Raw genomic sequence first — 23,947 nt, 5'->3', positions numbered from 1 at the left:
CGCGCAATTGATTGCTGTGTGTGGAGCGTTGGCGAAGACTCTCCCGAAATTCGAACGTGTGAAGCGTGAAGTCCGCAGTGAGCAAGAGCCCTCAAGAAGGAAATAAGCGTGCAACAAGTTGTCTCCGGTTTGTTGGGACACCGTAGTGTATCGTGCCATGAGATAACAGACTGATTGGATGCTAGTTAAGTGTGATACAAACAGTGCACTATCTACCCGGAATAGCAAACCCCGGTATATCAATTCTGTATGAAGGTGTATTGCAATAAGCGAACGATTAAATTTAGTTCACCTGAAAGGACATTATTCTTCCGTGAAACAGTGTTGCCTGGTTAGAAAAAAGACGCTAAATATCAGCTGATACAGTGTACGGCAGAACGTGATCACCCACGCAAAGAATCACTGCGTGTAAGAAAGGTGTAAAAGTTAAACCCCTTCGGGCAGTGTATTGGAAAAACCTTGACGACAGTGTGTAAGCCCCATTTCGGTGCAAAGTTGGAGCTACAAAGCAGCACAAAAGACGACCAAAGGTAGGAGCTATTCTTTTAATTGTATCAAAGAGGCTATTTAACAAAAAAGTTTCCATCCTACGCGGATTTTGTGCGCCTGGGGTGATGAAATGTCAATGGAAATGGTTCTATTTCGTTCTCCTGCTCGGTCCGCATCTAGCGCGATAGTGGGCTTTGTTAGAACAAAAGGTAACCCAAATTGAATGAAATGACGCCCTTTCGCTTACGCCAACTTGGAAGATTTCATTGCAAGAAAGTGATGCCTTCTGCAAAGGGCGGAAAATACGCTCACAGTAAAGAACGCACGTGTCCTCCGGTGTTTTTTTTCTTCATTTTACTATTTGGGTCAGTTTGTTGAGGACCGACCGTTTGCTACGATGGTCCTCTTTAAACATATGAAAAACTTACTAACTATTTACTTTGTTGGTCTCTAGAAAATGTCTCTAGTGATGAGTTGTTTTTTTATGCTTCATTTTTATGCCTCAATAAAAAATAGTTCATTCCGATGAATGAAATTTTGCCCACATGAATCACCCACATACCGCCACATGTTGTAACCCCTCGACCGGGTTGATGCGAAACTGAGCTCGATGATTAGCGAGCGTGTGCTCAATTTGGTACATGATCTTTACCCCGTTGGATGAGCGATGGCAGGCGGAACGCTGTGGCAATGGCAATGGGGATGGATGGGCCCTAAAATTTATGAACCGTGCTCGTGTACGTGGGTTAGTAATTGGCCGTAATCCGTACATTATCCCATCGCTTCGCTGACGCAGTGAAGTACCGCTGGGAGCGGGATATGCGAATTTTGAACCGAAACTGCAACCGTATAGCAACATTTTTCACCATAAAACGGAGATGAAGCGATGAAAGCTGAATCGGGCGTGCATGTTAAAACCGTTCCGGTGAAACAACAATCCGGTCCGGTGACCGGATTATCACATTTTGAAGAAATTGTGCAAAGTTCTGGCAACGGTTAGGCAGCAATTAAACATTTCCCTGGAAAGGAGTTTCAGATGATGTTAAGAAACATCAGGTATTGCGTTCAAATGGAAGGTATTAATGGGCATTACACGTTTATGCAGAAGGATATTTCTCGATCATTTTCCATTTTTCTGTTTATCTCGCTCAGCAACAGCAACATGATGGGTGGAAAGCGCACCTACAACATGGGTGAATTTCCAGCATCCCACGTGCATGAAATGTTCGAGAATGGCTTACATTCTAGTGCTTTCTGTTTGTGTATTTATGTTCTAAATGTCAAGGTCAGTACGATGCACATCGGACTCCTTCCCACAGGCATTGCGGATCTCTAACGTAGATGGATCGCTTGTGGTTTGATGTTCAAACCCAACTCAAACGATACGTCCCGGGGACAGAATATGCAATCGAATATCGTTGTGGTAATGGTAATTTCCGTTTTTCGTGCAGTTTGTTCAACAGTTAATCCCACGACCAGGCGCCTCCATTTGAAGCGAACGAATTGATGTCTGTCTTACGACAAGATGCTCGTTGATTTAGGTTGTGGGTTTCATTGTGCCGGACAAGGGTATTAATCATTTAATTATCTCGCAATGCTTCTGGAAGAAATTTCGAAAGTAGAGTTTTCTTCTATGGGAAAAGCTAGGGACGATTGGTAGATTGTGAAGTAAAGGGGGTTTCTACCAACGCTCACAATCCCCAATGGTGGGGATTAATATTTTGACGATTCAAGATCACACGTTCTGGCGCCATTAGCGATTACCCGATGATGAATGTGGCTTTGTGGCGCGTGCTTGAATGGGTTTGAAGGGTTGCATAATTGTTTTGTTTTTTCGTAAAACATTAATCCCTTCAACTAAACCCTTTCGTTCTTGAGCACGGTTCGTTAAGCAATCGCTTGCTGTAACGCACACAAGCGTGCAACTTGCTGCCTGCAGCGGTTTGCTCAGGTCCACTTGAACACCACACGAACACCGACCGCCCGATCGTCGCGTGTTTGTCGCAATAAGTAGTGCGCAACGAAACACGATACGCCCGAGGAAGCCAGCAAAGCCGATGATGGCGGAATGTCTGATGTTTTGGATGCGGGTTTCTGAGTCAGACACCGCCACCACGGGTTAAGCACGCTGCGTTAAGTAAGTGCGTGCTATCGGGTAGATAAATAATAATTGCGAAAATCCACATTCCTTAGCACCAAGCGGCGACTGGTCGATGAGACGAAAGTGACCAGAATCGGAACCATCGCAACAACCGACCAGGCGTCTCCATCGAAGTGTTCGGTTTACTTCATTTTTCGACTTGCGTGGAAGAACTGCCGCCATCGGATCGCTCCGACCGCGGCTTTTTCGGTGTCGGTTGTGGAATGTTTGTAAACACGCGTGAAACTTCAGCGCAACGCGTTTCGTGACTTTGCTGTACGATGCTCGAGAATCTAAGCCGGGCTGTACCGCAAACTATTGCCGCCTGCAGTCTATAGTTTACGGAATATTTTTGTGTACAAGGGTACATTTTTCAAGCAGACTTAAGCCGCCACCGCTCGGATTGATTGAGTAATCCTGTGGCTGTGTGTCTTGGGCCAGCTGCGTCGGTTGGTACGAAACCCGGCGGTATGCGTCGTCTGCTGAACTGATTCGGAGCTCATTATCGGGAGGAATTTATCGTTTCGACCCAGAATTCAGCTGGCCGGCCTGAGAACGGTATTTGATTTATTGGGAGTGGTATTCATGTGAGACATTCCAGAAGAATGCTTCAATTGGGGGGTTGCAGATGAGAGCGTTTAGAAAGCAGACATGCAAGTTCGCTTTGATTGGTATTTTGCATAAAGTTAATTGAATTGCAAGGAATCTCATCACAGCTGTGTTTGATGTGGATTGAAAGAAAGAATTAATTCAAACATGATTCTCAATTCTTTTCCGGGATTAAACATTGTTCCAATCTAGCATTGATCCGAAACGAAAAGTTCTCAAATGCTTACGAGTCTTAAGAAACATCGATCATCGATTTATCTGGACAATATTTGCTTGTAACAAAACGAACAAAGAGTCAGAAGCTGGAAAGATTCTCGATCCGTCTGTCACTCACCGGAATGCTGAAGGTTTTCTTTACCCTTGTTCAAATCCATCGCTACCTTCTGATATCCAATTCAATGTGCCGATTGACGAAGAGAAACGAATGCAAATGCCTGAGGCCTTCGATTGCGCTGAAAGTGAAACGGGCAAACGCTAAATTAATTCCCGAAGGTTGACAACCCTGCCAATTCTGGCTGAGATTGGGTGAAGATTGGGAAAGAATGGTGGTAGTAAATTCCTTACACGATTGTAGAGAATTTCCGCTTGTTTAGCCGTCGATACATGCAATGCATTTGTGTACGTATGAGTAAAAGTTAATTGTTCCCTTTTCACGTGGGGATCGTGGGTAGAAAGGTGTAAAATCTAATCAGAAAAGTACAACAAATAACGAATTGTTGTATTGCTTTCTTTATCCATCCCAAACAAATGGGAGAAAGAGAGAAAGAGAGATGCGTTTTTCCTTGAGAGAATTCAACAGAGTTTCTGGGTTGCATTCAGACGACTGCAGCCGACTGCATTCCAAGGGTGTGGATAAGAGCAGAGAAAACTTTCCCCAACATTCCATCGAACCAACGGTGCGTTTCACGCACACGCACGCACGCGTTTCAAGTTTCGAGTCTTATGTTGGATTTGGGAATGCTATTTTCGAATCCCACACCGACGTGCGGACGCCATCACGGGACAACCACGGGTCGTGCTAGCACGGGGAGAGGACACCCCACCAACGAATGATGGCAATCGTAACCGATGCACATCATGATGATGATTAGGTTGACTTTGCTGTATCGTCGCTGCACCACGGTATGCGTGCTCTTTGATGCGCTGTTCATAAATTCCTTTCCGGACGGTATAAATAGCACCGGAGGGTCGAATGCATTCCCGGAACGAAGCCTGCCCCGGTGCTGGGTTCTAATCTTGGAAAGCTATCTACGCATTGGAGCATTCTCCACGCACGCTCGGATGTGATTTGCGAGCAAAAAAAAAAGGAACACACAGCAATATGCAAATTCTTTGCAAAGGAAACATCTAGTAGACGCAGATCAATGGAGGAACCACATCACAAATGGACCCAAACACTCTCGCTTCCAGGTGGAGCAGCATGTGTAAACAGTTTGCGAACTGGGCTACACACCTATGCTGCAAAACCGGTTCATCCAGCGAAGTTTTCATTCATACCGCTCACAATCCAGCTGCGAAAGGTAAACATCGTAAAGCAATTGCGCTAAATATTGCTTTCACTCATCGGATGAGAATGTGTGTTTGTTTACTGTTGAGCGGTGGTTGTGCTTGTCTAAATGGGTGTTTTTTTTTGTTGCTGTTTGAGCTGCGCAGCATCGATAATAGTTGGTAATTTCCTATCGTAATTAAAGGTATTCGGGATGTTCCTTTTTTGTAAGGAAAGGATACAAATAGCATTTCTACTTCCTGGTTACAAACAACTGGTGAAAATCATCACAAATAAATCGGCTGTTTATGGGAGATGAAATTATTGGTTTGTTATTGCCTTTTATCTGTAGCTCATTAGCAACATTCTTTCCTGTCTATTTTGTTGCTGACTCAAGCAAAAACAATGTTTATCATCTTGTGGAATGTGAAGGAAGTACACATCAAGCGGGAAAGGAATTTCATTTGAAAAAAAAGCTTGTAAATTAGCGGCGTTTAATTAAAGTTCACACAACATATACATTCCGGACAGTAATATCAAATCTCATGTGTCATTTATTAGTTGCTCATCGGTGAAAAATAATGTATTATGATATATATGCATTTTTATTGGATTCACAAATTAAAAGACTAGATAAAGACTTGATAATTACTTCCAAAAAGCTATTTTGAATAAAAATTCTTTGAATACAATCAATGTAACAATTTTTTCACAATAATTCCTAACATTTTGGTGAATAGAAGTTGGTAATTTATTTGTAGACTTGAACATATCTCAATCAATTTCTTCTCAAGATTTGAATGAAAATTATATTTATTTAAATGTTACGAGTAGGAACCTAAATATATCATTCCTTTTCTAATTTTTGTCTTGTGAGGTTAACTTGATTGGAGTTTCCAGACACTTCATTTACATTAACACGCGAGCAAGCATTACGTGGTACGAACATGATCGTTTGTCACATTTTTGTGTAGAAACGCTCGAACGATACACTAGCAAAAGGTGTTATTGGCTGCTGCTGCTGCTGCTGCCACATTTTAGCCATAAACTGTATCCCACCCGAACACGAATGATCGTCAATGAATTTTCACGCTTTCACACACCGATTGTTTCCACGAAATAAATCACTCACGTGTGTGTCTGCGCGGGCACTTGCAAGCAGCGTATGGTTCGGTTTCCCCCTGAATGACCAGGCAACGCGTGTTTCTCTTCCAACTATTTATTGGTTTTGGCTGCTACAGGGATGGTTCTTCATGATGTACGGAACCCACACACACACACACACAGGGTGCTGCATCTGGAGAGTCCCACGTGTAGGATTGCTGCGTCTGTCATCTTAATTACTGTCGTTCTCGCTCAGGCGACAGCTGGCCGGTAGCAAGGCCAAAGGGATTTTTACGACAATTCGCTTCCCACAAAGTGGTCCTTTGCCCCCATCTTCCCACTAGGATTTCGTTCACGTTTGCAGCCGTTTAAAGGAAAGAAAACATTTCGATCAATCGAGATGATTCGGACGAAGGTTGCATTTAAAATTCCATAACCGAGGCACAGCTGAGTCTTAGCTCGTGCATTATGCAATGGCGAATTTATGACGGGAGCAATCGTTAACACTGATCTTTTGGATTGAGGAGGGGTGGTTTTTTTTTTATAGCAACCGCTGGTGCCGGTGCTGGCAGCTTCTACTTAGTATCTAAACCATCTAGCAAAGCGGTAAATCTTGTTCCATCTATCGTCAGCTCAATGACACTCGCCCTGGTCTGGTGGTGCATTAAAAACTCACTCCTCGCGGCCTTGGGCGGCTCTCGTGCACTCGAAAAAGTGAAATTAGGCCAAAGCTATAAAACCTTTTATCGGATCAACGAGCAAGCTACCGGTTAAAAGCGATCGCTTGATGATGATGTGGACAAGTGTTTTTTTCCACCGGGCGACCATTTACGTTCCCGAAAGCCCTTTTCATGGGTTGCACGCTAAATCCTTCACTGTTCGTCGCCCATCATCAGGTGTACCATGGTCTTGTTTGCAACGAATAACAGCAAACACACCCATCACGGTCACTGTCACCGTGATACTGTGCTTGTCCATGTGGCAGATGAGGACAAAACTGTACTTCCCAATTTGCCCTTGTCCATTGCCATTGGTGGGTGATGAGATAATTCCACATTCGCTTCGTTCGTGCTAAGGACGAATTGCCATGCTTAAACATAAAGCCTTAATTCCTTCGTCACTGAGCAGGGTCGGGAAAAGGAGAGACAGAGGTAACAAAATAGCATAAAATAACAAATAATGAGAGGAAAAAAAATCGAACAAGTGCCTCGTAAACAAACATATTGATCGACACAGAAAATGATATGGCGGACAAAAACTAGTGTAAAAAAACAACAACCCATATCCAGCCTAATGGTGTCGCTAATGGCGCAAGGGGATGTGCAACAATGTGCAATGTGGCGAGAAGGATTACAATTGAAAATTTAAAAATAGGAAATATAACTCGTCCACAGCGTGTCAACAAGGTGAAATTATGCAAGTTTTTTCTTCAATGAACACGCTGTGCTGAATCTGCGAAGCACGATTTTACACCGATTAGTCTCCGGTGGCCGATGGTTGTTGTGTCTTTATTGCTCCGGAAAAAAAACGAGCACAGCTAGTGGATGTGGAGAACTGGAAGTTAGTTTATGAATTATTTATGAGGCTAACTGGAATAGGACGAACGGTACGTGTCTGCCGCGAAAAGGGATGGTGTTGGTTTTGAGGTTATTATGATGTTTATTATCGATATAATACGGTTACGGTAGCTCGGTGGACTCGCAAACGAAGCGCCACAACTGTCCCCAGAAGCCGGCAGAGCAAAAGGTAGAAGGAAGCTAGCCGAGAAAAACAGTCTTAAATACCGGCCGCACACACATGGCTGGTCTTTTGAACGGGCTGGAAGCGCGCCAACGGACAGGACGCAGAAAATCGAACGTCAAGAAACATCTACTTCTTGGCGATCATCGAGAATGGGAGAGAGCGAGAGAGAGAGCAAGACGCATAAGAATTTAAGCAAAGTAACATGCAAATGAATGCGACCAAATGCGCACGGATGCCGATCGGTACCGGGTGAGCCGGTCTGAACCGGTGGTGGGCAAACGGTGAGCCACAAAATGTTCGTTTTTATTGAGCCCGAGCAAGTCGTAATTCACTTCACACACGCTGGCCTGTTGTGTGAGTAAATACGTCGTCAGTTTGTCGCCCGTTTCTGTGTGACGAAATTCGGTGCGTTGCTTCGAACGCGATCGCCATCAGGTGAAAATGCCAACCCTGTGAGAGGGGATGATTTCACCCCATGATCTTACTGTCATCATGCGCAAAGGGTGGAAAGGGGGTGGTCAGGAAGGCAGAATGGTTCGAGAAAACCGGCTGGCGCCAGTTGACACTTTTCCTACAAATTGGTTCCCCGTACCTGGTACGGTTTTAATATCTCCACCGCGACGTGTCGCATTTTCCCCGAATGGGTTTCATCGCGACGAAAGTGAGCCGCCGTTTTCCTACCCAACCACAATGTAATAAACAGGGGCGCAATAATGGTGGTGGTGATGGGGTGGCATTTCGACGAAACAAAACATTCAGCTCATAATCCATAAATTTCCCCAACTATTGCGATCCAACTTGTTCAGCTTGGCGAGAAGGTGTTTGTGAGCGCTTCGCAGTATGCGTTTAATTCAATCGCACACGGCTTTGGGTTGGGGCAAGTTAGTGTACGCGGTAGCAGACTCGATGACAAATGAGTCCCATTAAGGGATGGGGATGAAATTTTCTTACTTGGCGTAAGATGCGCTTTTCCGACCACGACACCAAGCACCAGCTGGGGGTATGCTCGTTGAAATTTCCTTCGCTTTTTTCGACACTTCTTCGATGTGGGCAAAGGGGGTTGGGTCGCATTCCTTGCACCGGCCAACCAACACAAAGCGCCTGAGATGACAAATTGTGTTGCAGACGCTGCTCTTTTCCCGGGGCAATTCTTTGGACAGTTGGAGCAATATTTAATTTTGCATTGCCACTAACTTCCGGGCGTATTGCAGTCAGAATTGGAATAATGCACTTTAAATTCGCAGTGTCCACCCACGTCGTGCGGGAAAATGGTATTCCTTATTGTGTTGACACACAAGAAAAGGCAACCTCAGTCAAACCGGAAGCGCATGTTAATGAAAGCAATTTTATTTTATTTTAAGTTTTTAAGAACATTTTACAAAAGGATTTATTATATGAAGCATATAATTACAGATATTTTCCAAAGTCTCGAAATACAAAGAAGCAGTAGTGATTTTATAACAACATTATAAACCAGAACTTTACGTCTATAAATTATGTCAATAAAACAATTTATGTGCTGTTTGAAATTTCAGAAGAAATTAAACATTAAACAAAGGAAAAGATCGTGTTTAAGACACGGATTGGCAACAATCCAATTGGTACGCTTCGTGCTTAAAACTTTCTTCCCACCGGAGGGCAACAATTTTTATCGGCATGGAAAGCCGGAAACTGTAGCAAATATTACGTTGCACACTGTATCGCCGTACTCGAAACACGAAACACTTGCCAAAAGCATGTTTCGGAGTGTGGCTAGTGACACACGCAAACATTATGCGGCTAAAAACTGGTTGATGAACAGTTGCCAAAACTGAACCCGCAAGAAAGAAACTAGGTTAATAGCCGTGTTAGTCAGCTATTTGTTGCCGAGTTCCGTTGGAACATGGTCTCGATGGTGTCTTGGTGATGGCTTGGGCAAATGATACATCCATGTTTCAGTATTGGACTTTGTCCAGTAGGAGCAAAGCAGGCGTCGATCGGACGTGAAATCGAGAACGATTTGATTGGGTCCTAAAAAATAATGATGCGGTCGTTGACAGGAGAGATTGGATACGTATTTTTTTGAGACAAACTCCTTTCCAGCATACTCCAAACAGTCAGTTGATCGAATAGGGGACGGAAGAAATCAAGTGTGATGCGAATCGAATGTATGATTATAGCAAGATCCCATCCTTTCATCACCTAATCTGGCAATTCAAATGGTTGACATTCGTGTAGTTGTAACGTGAATGTTTTTATAATTTGTTTGTTGTGGCAAACAGGCTGCTAGCGATAATTCGATGGGAACAACGTTGTTGCGCTGATCCGCAAAACACGATTAAAAATCCAAACAACAACAGTCGGGTTACTCTTTTGCCGTTCTGTTTGCATTCAAAAACAAAAAAAAAAAAACACGCACAACGTTGTCACCCAATTAGTGAGCATGAGAGAAACGGACGGGATACTCTCTGTCTGAATGATTCTTTTTTTGTTTGTTAACAGCAACTAAAAATAGCGTCACAATCCGTTTAAAATAAAATTCTGAGCCAGCATACCGTTTGTGTTTCACTGTCGGGGGGCCTGTTCGGGATCACCTCCGTTGATGATCAGATTTTTTGTGTTTTCTTGTATCGCAAGGAATTTCCTGAAGAAGGGAGAGAAGATCGAGCGAAGTTGAAGGCGAAGCAGATTTAAAAAAAAAAAAACAAACTCACCAAGTGGCGCGTGTGTTGACGGCGTTTCTCATTCTCGGCTAGAATCTTTTTGCCCGCGGTGGGAAGGAAAAACGTTGTCTCACGAATTCCGAAACAGGCCCGAGCGGCATGGAAATGCAGTCAGTCGAGCAAAACGGCAACGAGCCTAACCGTGCGTTTGTTTATGTTTATGGTATTTCGCATAAATTTTGCACACAACACACGCTCGCACGGACGAGATCCGTCCCGATGTCGCCAAAGTTTGCTTCGCGTCCGGACAAATCAGATTCAAATTGCGTCGTGAGTGATTCGTCCATTCGTGAGCGTCCACTTGTGCTGGGGGTGGGAATTTCGTCACTTTACGTTACCGGGAATGCGCCCGAGGAATGTGCCACCATGTTTTCGTGCGAACATCATCATTAGCGACCATCGAATGGCGATGGTTAATCATAGCGCGGGTGAAAAATCCAACAACCCGATGACAGCAGGTGGACCACGTACGTGGCTATGTTTGCTGCAACAAACCAAACAATACGGAATGATCCGGAAAAGAGATGACAGTGACACGCAATTCGATCGGGCTTTTCACGTTGATCAACCACTTTCTTGTGTTTTATTTTTAAGCAAACTCGTCAAACATCAAACGGAATTCCTTTGGGGTATATTTTTGTACTCGTTTGATGGTAAACATTTTTGATATAAAAAAAAACACACGGTTAACGATGTGCAGCTCGGTTCGTGCAGGAGGAAAGGAAATGAATGTCAAAATAAACTAATCTGTAGCGCCTGCTTTTTCCCAACCAGCGCATGAGTAATCGGTTGATGCTGGACAAATTCCAAATAGGCATTTGGAATACCTCTATCGACAGAAATCTCACAATGCGGAACAAATTCCCAGAAGGAAGCGTGTGGTTACGTTTGCACCTCATGACGCCATCCGTTTGGCCGATGATTAGTACAATATCAAAAGCATTTTCACACCCACGCACCGGAACTCGCCTCAAACCTGCTGGACGCATTGACGAAGCGGAACGATAGTAGCGATACCAAATAGACAACAGCAACAGGACATTGGACATGTCCAGAAATCTGGGCAACATAATAACATCGCCCGTGTCAAGCACGGTTGGCACTGCAAACTCACAAGTCCCACAAGGATTAAGGTTAATGAGACACAGCACAACACTGGAGCTCAGAATTATTCCGTCCACCCGAGCATTGTAACAAAGAGAGCACGTTTTCGTAGCAACCGTTCGGTTTTGTGCTTTTGTGTGTGGCTGGAACTATAGCCCGGGCGACTAAGCACGACCGGCTGGGTTTTTCGGTACGCAAAGACCGCACGTGACACGAATGTGGTGGATCAGTGTGTTTGTTCATTCGTTTGGTTCATTTTCGAACATTAGTCAACTGCAACTGTCGGATCAATTTGGTTTGGTGCTTTATTTATTGCTGTAAATGCAAACAGGAAAGGAGGCTTCCGATTCGTGTACATACGGCATGCAGAAGATGCTACAATTGCTTGGATGGAATGTGATAAGCTTGCTCTGATGCCTTCTTTTTTGCAATCAAAGAAATGAAAATGTTGAAAGGAAACATACATTTTACAACCCACACCGATGTAGTCTCTTTTCTGGAAAATGTCACACAGAAAGATTCGTACAGCGTCACATCTCGAGGAGCGAAGAGTAGCGGGCAGATGACGTCACTTCACATCGATGACGTACTGCCGGCATGTTTGCCCCCTTGCTGGCAGTACGTGGTACGAGTGGGTTAGGATGGTTTGACTTGTGGCTTGTGGCCCACGCTGAGAAAACAATTACTCTGGTTCGTTGAATGCCGTGGAAAAGCGAAAACCGTTTGCCAACCGTACCTAGAGCTGTGTTGCTGTTTTGTGGGTTGGTTTATCGTGTAACTTCTGGAAACATTTTCTTGAATGAAATGGAAAAAAAAGGATGGCAAACTTAAAGCAGGCAGTTCAACCGGTACCGATGGATGAGCACGTGTTTTCACAGTAATAAAGCAAAGGGTAATGTTTAAAGATGTAACATTAATTTCGCCTTTCCTTCAAAGTATTAGAAATTTACATGGATGAGAGGGTTCCGAATAACACATAATTTTTTGGATGACATATTTTGACATTTGGTCACAAGCCACCATGCGCCTCCATTGAGTACCTTTAATTCGCCTTACTGTCTACTGGGAAGGGAATCAATTATTTGACCTATTTTTTTTTATTTAAATCGATTTGATATTGTGTGTTCAAACAAAATCAAACACGTTCCAACCTCTTTTCAATCGCACTGAGAAGGTCGCGTGGGAACAGCACACGCATAAAGCATAAACTAGCCTTGGGTGACCGTGGAAAATTAATTGAACACACCCATGATGGCAAACACCCATCGGTATCTCACTGTTCACGCTTCAGATCAAACAATAACTGCTGCGGTTCGAGATGGGCAAACATACGCAATTGATAATGAAAACACGAGCTTGTTGCGATGCTGATGTTGGATCGGGTCCAAGATGTGCTCTTTGTTATCGTGGTTGAAGTGAGCGCGGGGTTTCCTCTTTGAATTGTTCTTTTTTAAGAAGGTTTAGTGTTTACTGATTGAAAGCTTCTTGATTGAAGCATTCCTTGATTGTATTTTGATTCCATCTGAACATTCGTTTTGGAAGAAGAAATATTCTTAACGCAGCTTTTACTTAAGATTTACCCATTTTTTGTGATGTTCTTTTGTTTCAGTTTGATCTTCTTTGGAGCACAACAATAAACACCACGAACCAGTCGTTCCCGCAAAGGGTGGCCACGATGAAAACGGAGGAGAAAACAAACGTGCCACGGGTGCGGATAGCAGTGCTCGGGAATGTAAATGTTGGAAAATCTGGTGAGTAATATGACAGTGTTTTTCCGTTCTTTGGTTTAATAAGCGTCTTCTACTGACGTGAAGGTTAATTTAGAAGGTTTCACAAACGCAAAATACAAAGTATCTTAGTTGTAAAGTAAGTTGTAGCTTTGCCTTTGGGTGATATTTCATCCGAAAAGTCGATTCCGATGTGTGTGGATCAACAAAAAGTGAGTAAACAGATGCACAACAGTGGTAGAAAGGCCTAGTTAAACCAAAATATACAAGCATTCGCGAGTTTCTCCGTTTCCACTTGATCAATTAGTGCAAAGTCTTTTGTTTGATAATAAACATTGGATCCAGTTTGTGAATTCTTGGACATCCCTACTCGGCTCTCTGCAATGAAAGCGGAGATCCGATCGGATGCAAGCAATTTGTGTATTTTTCCCCGGCTTTTCTTTCTCGCGCCACCGTATGGATGCAAGATGTGTTTGCGATGGTTTGCCCCTAATCGCATCACTAGCCATGATCGGGCGCATCAGACCTTGATCGTGCCCTCGAGAATGTTGGGAACGGCCGCAATCGATTGTTAGTTTTTCCCATTTGCTAAACATTCGCGCATGGTTCGGTGTGGCATGGAAGAAACTTCCAAAAAAAACGAAGTGTCGATTCGTTGTGCCCTTCAGTTCCTGGGAGCACCACAGTGAGACTCGCATGACCGTGGACTTGGTGCCGATGCTCACAGGACCATGGATTTGATTTATTGTCTTAATACTGCCCACTCGGCAGAACTATTGTGCCAGATTGAGAATGGGAAATCCACACCGCTGTGTGGGTTAACATTTATTGACACGAACAAGCACACTTCGCATTCCGCCGGGAGAATACTTTTGTTCTCGGGTTGGACTATTCACCGGCAGACGGTACACAAGTTTAGTCACTGCTGCGAAGAAGCAAACGTGACCGACAGAGCGGCCGCCCACGGCTAGATCGACTTGTTTGCGGTTTCGAGGATGTGACTTTAAAACGCGCCACGGGCAAACATCGCACTGCGGCGTTGGATCGAATTTTGGCACGCTGGATTTTGAACGTTTCGTTACAGCGCGCTTGCTGTGAATCATCGCCATAGCCGAGTGTCCATCTGTTGTTTAAGAAGAGCACCAGAGGTCTTCAAAATACACAGCTTACGGTTGTGTGCAATGGGAAGTGTCAAAAAGAAAGGGATAAGCTTGTGTGTGAGCGAACGAGTTGGCAGCCGTTCGATACAACCTCGTGCATGAATATTGTTTCGAGCGGTCGGAGTAGAAAAATCTCTTTCTTTCGCCTTTTTTATTGTGAAGATAACAAAACATTTGCTATGGTACGTTCGGCATTTCATTCTGCAAAGGGAACGAACATGGTGTCTTCCTTCCTTTTAAGACTCGTGGAAAATCGAGGAAAAAGAAAACCCCTCTAACCAGTTGACCCAACCCAACGTATCCCATTTTGCGACAATTATGAAACTGTCACTCATCGTTAGTCGTCGTTTTTACTGGCAAAAGCAAACCAGCTGGTGCCAAAAAGCGGATGATCCGTCAGACAATCTGGTAAGCGGTGCCAAATAAGTTGATCGATTTGCTGTCTCTTATGTGATTGGAAGGGAAATTTTTCATTTCGCTTCCGATTGGGTGTGGGTTATTGCAGGCAGATTGCATTTCGGAATATTATTTACACTTGTGAGCTGCACCAGGCAATGCTAGGCAATGGCTTCTATTTTGCGACTCTTAGTGCGATAACTAAGCGACCTTCGGGCGTCGTATGGGATGACTTTTAGTGAAAAGCGCTAGTAGCGGCAGTTGCATCTATCTCGGGTTTGTGGGAGCGAAGATTATTTTTAACCAGGTGAGGTTTTTATGGTGTACGAAGAAAAGCCATTGCAGTCGTTGCTGTTGCATCGTCAGCAAAACGGCTGGTGTTTGTCTATTTTCCTCTAGATTTTGATGCACTTTGCTTCCAAAAAGGGGTTTGATATTTATTAAAAGCTGGAAGGATGTGAAGAACCGAACCCCAAATGGGGAAGATCTTCCAAAAAACGATCCCTTTGAAGGTAATGACTTTCTGTGACGAAATCATCACAACATCCGGGAGTGTGAGGGTACGAAAGGAGAATAGCAAATAAATACGCTCTCTGTCACCTGGGGGGCTAACACGGAATAAACCCCGCGTGGCTTTAATTTCCATTTTCCTTCCGATCGACCGCTATGCGAGCTGTCAGAAGGTATCGAGCTCCGGGATTGAAGATGTATCGTCTGCGGATGGAGCCGTATCGGATAAACAGTCGAACAAATAAACTACACCATTCGAACCGGTTTCTCATGATGCATCAGTTTGTGCATTAATATATGCAGGTGGGGAAGCAGCGTAGAAATTTTCCATCGCTACCTGTTTCATTCGACCGTGTGCTTTGGCGGAAATGCACTGCAATATTTCCGTCCCGGTTTCACCTTAATAACCAGCGGTACCATTTGTTTTACTGCTTCTCGGTTTTGCGTTTGTTTACGCTGCATTTGTGTGCACATTTTATCTCAATGAATGCTGCTGCCCCGGGTTTTATGTGTTGCGAACCATTTTTTGAATCTTGAATGTAAACGGGTGTTTGAATGAGATGTATGGCGCAATTTAATGATGGAAATAAGTCGATGGATGTACGCGTCAAATACAAATGTTTGCATCGTGGTCATGTGCGAAAAGAGAAATTTTGCAAATAAATCTAATAAGATTATTATAATGCGAATTATGACTGGAAACAAAACATACGGAAGAACGTACTATAAAACTACGTCTCTACTAAATTACGCTTTAAAGCGCACATTTACGGTGAAGCGTGTGATCGTTTAGCGCTTTAACGATTCTTTTACGTGTCGATGGATGTATTTATTTTCCTATTCCAATTCGTACAGCGCCATACTAGCGTGGTGCAAAACAATCCCGATAAAGCCGTTCGAGTTGAATTGCAACGATTTTTCCATGGCGAATAGTTTACTTACATTGCGCCATTTCCCTTGTGACCCGAGATCCGAGACCGGAGAAATGTCGACTTGAACGATGGCAATAGTAAACATTTTCGCGCTGAATGAGCTGCTTAGTTTGCGATCACGCTGTGAGAGCGATGCTGTTGCCCGAAGCAGCAAGGCGGTAGCTTTTATTCCCCAACTTCACAGTCGTGGCTGCAGTTCAATCGTTCGATAAAGGGTAATACAAAGGGGGGGAGGAAATTGATTTATCACACTACTAGTAAGCTGCAATATTCCGGGGCGGATTAAACGTCCCTGGATCAAACGCAATTCAAACACTCAGCAAGAGGTCCGGTCACAACGTCGTTTTCGCATGGTGATGGTGGCACCATCCGGTTCTCCACGGGGAAGATGACATTGTGTACTTTTGTTCGATGGCCTACTCAAGTGTAACGTTGTCATCGGACACACGCACACACCCAGGAAGAAGGATCGAAAAGAACAACAAAATCAAACCCGGACATTTGACACACCCCTGAAGAAAATGGCACCAGCTAAAGTGCTACTTCCGGTTTGATGTGGTGCGTTACTTGACAAAGATTTATCCGGTTGTGGTTTCATGTCACTGCTGGAAATGAAACAAAAAACAAATCGAGGGCGAAATATGCTGAAACTCGACGTGTCACCCGTCCCTTTGTCTAAAACGTCTTTTAGGGACAACGAACTGACCCGATGACTAGGGAACTATTAAGTGTCCATTAGTGTGATTAGAGCACGCAGCGCCTATTTCCGTTCTTTCGAAGATGAAGGACGTCCAAGATGGTTGTATTTGTGTGTGTGTGTTAAACTTGTGACAACTTCCGTTGAGATAATTCTAGTCTACGCATCCGTTCCGAAGAAGATCTCATTCATAGTCGTTCGATCTGGGAAGATCTTTACGGTACTGTTCGAACAGGGTATTTCATCTATCGTTCTCACTTGCCGGGACGGCCTCTCGTTGACAGCTATGCGGCCGTCGACCTCAATTACTGCTGCTCCTTCGCACGAACGAGATTGATGGCGATCCAAACTTTTTGGGCACAAAACTAGACGTTCATATTCTTTTTTTTTTGTTTCCCGTGGACGGATGTGCACCATCGAACGGTTTTCGGATGATTGACAGCTTGATTCTCGCGTTGACACACACGTACTGTGGGTTCAGACAGTCTACAAGATCGAGCACCATTCGAGAAGCTTTGTTTGTTTGTGTGTCCTTATCCTTCTTCTTTTGGAGCTTCCTCTTTTCTTACTCTCTTGTATGACACACTTACACGATCGGTGTATCATTTTTCCCGCACAACTCGCAATTGGGGAGTTTAGACCACCGCTTCCAATTTTTGTTTGGAGAAAAGTCCAACAAAATCCCTCACGACCCGTGTTCTTTGCAAGGAAGCCGAAATTTCTGTGGCCAACATGAAAGCAAACTGCACAAGGTCACACCAACCGGCCGGCAGATGGTTGTCATATTTATCAATTAGCTGCAAACCAACCGGACGTACGGCCGTTGCGAGTTGCATGGGTAAACACACACCGGCCACCAGCGTACTTTGGCAGAAAGAAACCGCACCGGACGTATTTGCAATGGAAATTTATGATATGAAGAATAGGCGACCGTCGGTAGTAGTTATCGACGCGTCTTTGACCTAGATTGGGTCCACACATTTTGTCAGTGGTCGATTTCTTCGCCGCGCGTTCCTTCTTCACTTCGGTGGCACAGCGCACGGTCGTAAAAACCGTACAGTTGAGATATTGTATGGCACGCTAGAAGTGGCGGCTAAGTGGCGTACCATTACGCGGGTAAGCTTCGCATGAGGAAGTAGGAAATTTTTCACATCACATCACCCACCCATCTCTTCGCGCGCCGCAATTGGGAGTTAATCTCGGCGGATTGACTGTGTCTCTTTTATCTCTACATCTTGCGTCCGTGCAGTGGCAGTGGTCGAATTTTGCGCCAGTTTTTTGTACAATCAGGGCTCCGAGTTTGCACGAGGAAGACATTGAAAAGGCGCAGCGAATTATAGATGTACATGCCGGTGAAGCATACCGGCAAATATTGAGGTTAAGGAAAGTCATCTTCGGACGTAATCGACAGAAGCACCGTGACTAATGCGGTGTCGTTTTCACTTTTCCCCGCACGACCTCGAAGTCAATCATTGAAATGTCTACGATTAGCCTTCGATCATGAGATGCTAGTGATGAAACGATCATTCACACGCTTATAATTTCGAGATGAAAGCGCGTTCCATCGGGCTGTTTGTGGGTTTTAATGTTGCGAAAAGTAAATAGTAGTATGCGGAAAAAGAATTACTGATACAACGTCCATGGATACATGAGAACGTCAGTGGCGAATGTGAGATGTTTCAGTCCGGTCATTGCAATTCCCGCTGCGTGTGTTGCATCAGTGGCGAGCGTAACCTCATGTTTGCCACATGTCGGTCGACGGTGCTAAGTAACTGGCTGACACGTGTGCCCTCCAGCAGTACACGCGGTCCGGCAAAAAGGGTCATACCATGCCCGGAGCTGAAGGCTTCGGAAATGGTTCGAAAATTGCAGTATCTGCCACTTGCCGGCAGAACGATTGCAGCATGTTTTCAGCACGGTTGCTACAGGAAAGGATACAGCCAAAGCAAATACCATCTCAAGGCTGCTGGTTTATTGATGTGAACATTTTCTTGCTCTCTTTGCAGCCCTCACCGTTCGTTACCTAACGCGACGATTTATCGGCGAGTACAGTTCCAACACGGACCTGCTGTACAAGCAGACGGTGACACTCGACAGCGGTGTGCTTGATGTCGAAATCGTGGACATTTCCGCCGAAAACGACAACGGATTCCCGGTGGAACAGATCCAGTGGGCCGACGCCTGTCTCATCGTGTACAGCATCACCGACCGGGGCAGCTACGAGTACGCCCAGCGGTCATTGGCCGAGCTGCGGCAGCTGCAGAATGCACCGTCGGCCTACCTGGTCGGCAACAAGGCCGATCTGGATCATTTGCGTGAGGTGAGTGTACGGTTGCCATTGAACCCACTTGAGTGCGTACCGGGAACAGTGCCGGTTAATTGGAGAGCTTGCACTCGGAAATGGGCTCCGGTTGTGCAGGTTGCTAACGCGAAACGATGGAAGGCGGTAGAAACTACTTAGAGCCCACCGCCAAACACCCGGCGGTGTTGATTGAGTTCGCATCGTGCGATGTTGACGAAGGCGACAATTGGCTGCATCATGTGATGCAAGACCGCATGGTAACTGGTGTACCGGATCACACCAACCGTATTGATATTGCAATAGCAATGCGCTACCACTCCTACATTCGAGTTCTGTACTTTGAATGTCCAGCTCGTTGCCCTTTTCACTGTGCAAAACCTACGCCTTTTTTATCTCGCACCAATGTTTAGCGAGTTCATGCCGGCAATGAGTTTTCCAATTTGTCGCTCCGAAGAATATTGTATACCAGTCCAGTGACATTTGCATTTCGGTAGCTGAGATGTTGGTTCGATTGGTCTTAAAAGAGATGACTCCCGTAACCTTCGCCGCCTGTGACTACTACTGCTGCTGCACGGTGGAAATTTGATAATTAAGTTAAAACCATCGTTCTGTAACGTTTCCCAACGTTCCCAACCTCTTGCCGAGTCTTGCTCGTTCTGACATCCCCGACTACAGCGGTTACTTCTCCCGAGGTAAATAGCACTCAACCTTCATGGTAGCGTCTGGATTATGTTGCGAAAAAGTTCATTTTTCACCGTTTCACCGTGATGGGTAGAGTTAAAGTAGCAAGAGCAATGAAGGAAAAAAAAGTGAAACGAAGAAACAAAATGCCAAACGTCTGTATATGCGTACGGCAATTAGAGCGTGACGTGAAATGGAATGGAACCTGAGAATGAAACGAACGTACTACGGTGGAGAGGAATCCCGCGAAGAATTTCAAGGGGTGATGTTGGAATCATTTTTCTCTTCGCATCTGACAGGACGGTAATGTGAGCGATACGGAGGTAATGGAAATGTTACCTTCGCGTATTGCCCGGCCAGAGCAATTTTCCACCATCGGTACTGATCATTCAATCGTTTTGTAGATTCGTTTTCCTTTTTTTTTACATTCAAAATGCAAAGTTGGTTCTGCAAGCGAATCATTTTATGCGAATCATCGCGAAGCAGATTGAGTAGAGAAGAAAAAAAAAACGCCGAGAATGAATTTTCTTAATACATCTGCTTCTTGCTGCACCATCCTTGATCTTGATATTCATCCCAAATTAACGATAGAAAACGAAACTGCTCGCTGAAACGTTGGCCACGCTCCGATATAAACATTCACGCAACATCGTGCACATATGCTACGAGCATGGGAGTTGGAGGTCGTCGAGTTATTAGTGATTTCGCGAAAAACACCAGGCGTCTCCACTGACAGTTACGAACGCTGTATTGTACAATGGAGTGCCTAGCAACAACAAAGCACCGGGGAAAACCCCAAGAAGGAATGTTCGATCTTTCATAATTTCTTTGCACGTGAACGAGCCGTGATGATCTTGACCGAATGCGGACCCGAAATTCGACCGCTGGTGGTGAGCGAACATCACCGGACTCGATCGTTGCTTTACCCGTGCTATAAATCTATTATCGATTGGCCGTAAAGTGGTCGATGGTTTGAGAACTGGGCCGGGTTAGTGTGAAATGGTTGCAGCAAGCGGCCGTCGACAACTCATGGCAATGTTGATGGATTTTTTTTTCCTGGGAAATTTTCTTTCCCAATTCCCACGTGATTGGGTCAATGGAATGCTAAAGATATTTCAGTTTTGTTAAAAACTGCGTGGAATACGTTTATAGGGATGTTTATTTTTATTTTTGTATTTCAAATTAAGTTATTTATTTTATTTGAGCTACTATTTAAATCCTATCCTATCCTACTTAGTCCTATCTTATTAAAATAATTGAAATTTTTGAATAATAACAATTGTATATCATTTTTTTAAAGAGCACAAAGGGATGAATAATATGTAGCTTTGTTGCATCATTTGTATTCATTTCCATTGCGGAAGAGGACTTGTGTAGTAGGACGCCTCTGCAGCAGAGATAAATATTTAGGAAGTAAAACGTATACCCGCAACGGCGAGTGCTAGTTGAACATTTTTGAAGCAAGGAATGTACTATTGTTTATACAAGCCCACACCCACCCGGAGGGAATTATTTATGCACGGATGAGTACGTGATCGCGTGAGGTGCCCAGTTGCACCATGTGCATGTGCATCGTGCATGATCGTTGAGGGTGAACTGTCGATCGATTACCATACGAAAATCAGCCCACCATTCGATGTGGCATTTAGAATTAGAATTGAACGAACGAAAAACCTAACCCCTCCGCAGATAGAGACGAAAACAGCATCAAACCGGATTGGCCTCGTTTTTCGAGCACGGGAGCAGCGGTGGCGTGTGTGTTCACCTGTTTGCATCGCTCGCCCTGCATTCATTAGTCACGGTGTGCAGCACAGGATGCAGCATTCGTATAAAATTAACGCTAGACAGGTTGCCGCTAAGCAGCTCCTAACCAGCGGAGGACAAGAACTCTCATTAACACGTGTAATTTGGCAAGTGATTTTGCAACCGACGAAAGAAAAAAAAAACAACAAAAACAAAGCCACACACACACACACATACAGAGGCGACCAAGCCGATGTCAGATTTGCAATGCCGACAGGCAGCGCGCGAAAGAAGCTTGTTAGTGGCCTAATCGAAATTAATTATGATGCCAATCGAGTCCGGCTTGACTTGAAATGTCTCGCGCGCCCAAGAACACCACCGTCCAACGAGAACTGACAACCGGGCGAAACCCGTCGGTCCGTGGCGGTGGCGACATTATCCAGGGTGCTATCTAGCTTGACCTAGATTCGCTAGCGAGGAGGGTTTTTGCGTTTTTGGTTTGGTCCGTCCGCAAGATTCGCAGACGATTAAGATGTCACCGAAGGCTGTCACTGTTCGGCGGGCCAGTTTCGGTGGGTGGCAGTTCGTTAACCTTGGTCTTAGGATACGGCCAATCGGTGCCAATTTGTTAGTGCGCGACAGCGACACGGGATCGCGATCGGGCACGCCGGTTCGTACGAGCGTTTGACTAATGTTTTGTTTTCATCCTAAGTTTCAAGCACAGTTGCACAGTGCTCCATTAATTTCCCATCACTAAGCGGTCGCTAGGGGCCGCTTGTTTGGAACGCACATTTATCAAAGATCAAGAGAAGAAGTATGCAAAAATATCAAAGATGAATTGCGGGATGGGAGAATTCTGGCGCTGTACACTGAAAACCACTTAACCTAGTTTCCGGTGTCGGTATTCCGGTCGGCTTCCGTGACTGTTTTCGGGAGGAATTTGCTGTTGGTTTTTTGTTAAATGAAAATAATAATAACAAATTCATCATCATCTCTTCGCACCCAGGTTCAGGAAACGGAAGGAGCATCGTTGGCCGCATCGCACGCGATCGGTTTCTGTGAAGTTTCGGTCGCCGACAACACACCCGCACTCTACAAAGCCTTCGAGCGTCTGCTGGTCGAATCCCGGGCCCGTCCAGTGAAGCCACGCAAATTCTCCGTCAGCAAAATGTTTGGTAAGTTTGCTTGATCTCGCCATACGCAAAGAATATCTTAAAAAGTTAATTTAATGCTATTTTATTTTTAAATGTTATTTTATTTTTAAATATTTTTTTTAATCTATTTCTTTGTTTTTTCTGCACTGCAGGTACGCTGATCGGTAACAATGGCACACGGCAACCCCCGGTCAGCCAGGGCACGGTTGTACCATGCCACAAAGGTGAGCTGCACAAGTCGCGAGTGATGAAGCGGCGCCAGGCCTTCACAGCGACTGCCTCCCTATGACCGACGTCGACCACGGCCGAGGACAGCAATTAAACAAAGCAAAACGTGTCTCGCAGGTGTAACACACGGACGGACAGGCGTACGGTGATGATCGCAGATGAACGGGGCGATACGCAGCGGCATGGTATGACGGGGATGGATGTTTGGGGCTAACAAAATTTGTGATGATAGAAATAATATTGGAAGTGATCCTAAGCTCCGATCCGTTCCCATCCCGTCGTGATGGCCTTTGCTGTAACACACGCCAAGTCGTGCGTCGATTCATGCGGTTCTGGGCTAGCCGTCTCATCTACTTGTAGCGCTCTGTTACATCCACTTTTTCCGTGCTTGATTCATAATCCGATTTAATCTCATCATTGCTTCATCATCTCGAAGGGGACGCCTTTATCGTTCTAGCTAAAGGTATTGAATCCTCGTCAATCGTCTACAGGATGCAAGGGGCTTTGTATGTGGGTGCCTGTGTGCAGGGACATGTTGATCATTTGCAAATCCTTTCACCGGAATCGATACCATCTCGCTCGCCAACCAATAACATTGGCGCATACGCGTAGCATCTTTTAGCTTTTCCCGGGAAAACAGCAGAGCAGTAACTTCGCAGAAAAAAGGAGAAAAGCGACCTTTCGAATGGAAAATTTCCTTCACGCGGGGTGCGTTTTCCACCCAATCGAGCCTCATTAGTGTTGCTGTTGGATGCGGCCGTATGGTGCGGGTTTTTGGAGGGTGCGGGTTGTTTTTCCCCCCTTCGGTACAGTCAATCGGAAAAGTTAGGATATTGAAGAAAAAACAAATAGTAAGGAAAAACAAAATAGTTCCATCACAAAACATCCAGACAGGCAAAGCGGCATTTTCCACGTGGCGTTCATTTCCGACGCACGGTGTTAGTAATTATGTTATTTGGTTTTGCTTTCTTATTCGCTTTCCTGTCTGCGTTACTAGCTCGCCTAGCTCAACAGTGGAGGTAAAGGATGAGCGAAACGTT

At 44.8% G+C, this 23,947-nt stretch overlaps 1 protein-coding gene across 1 annotated transcript; it reads left to right on the top strand.

Annotated features, from left to right (window-relative positions):
- Positions 1-402: 402 nt before the first annotated feature.
- On the top strand, positions 403-23,341 carry LOC128304567 (ras-related and estrogen-regulated growth inhibitor-like protein). The gene is made up of 5 exons (XM_053041765.1): positions 403-530; positions 12,987-13,128; positions 18,806-19,119; positions 22,532-22,700; positions 22,832-23,341. The coding sequence occupies exons 2-5, from the start codon at positions 13,053-13,055 to the stop codon at positions 22,966-22,968; spliced, it is 696 nt and encodes a 231-aa protein (XP_052897725.1). The 5' UTR covers positions 403-530; positions 12,987-13,052; the 3' UTR covers positions 22,969-23,341.
- Positions 23,342-23,947: the final 606 nt, after the last annotated feature.

The sequence above is a fragment of the Anopheles moucheti genome, chromosome 3 (genome assembly GCF_943734755.1).
Source record: "Anopheles moucheti chromosome 3, idAnoMoucSN_F20_07, whole genome shotgun sequence".
In the NCBI taxonomy this organism is placed as follows: domain Eukaryota; kingdom Metazoa; phylum Arthropoda; class Insecta; order Diptera; family Culicidae; genus Anopheles; species Anopheles moucheti.
This window is presented reverse-complemented; position numbering and strand designations above follow the sequence as displayed.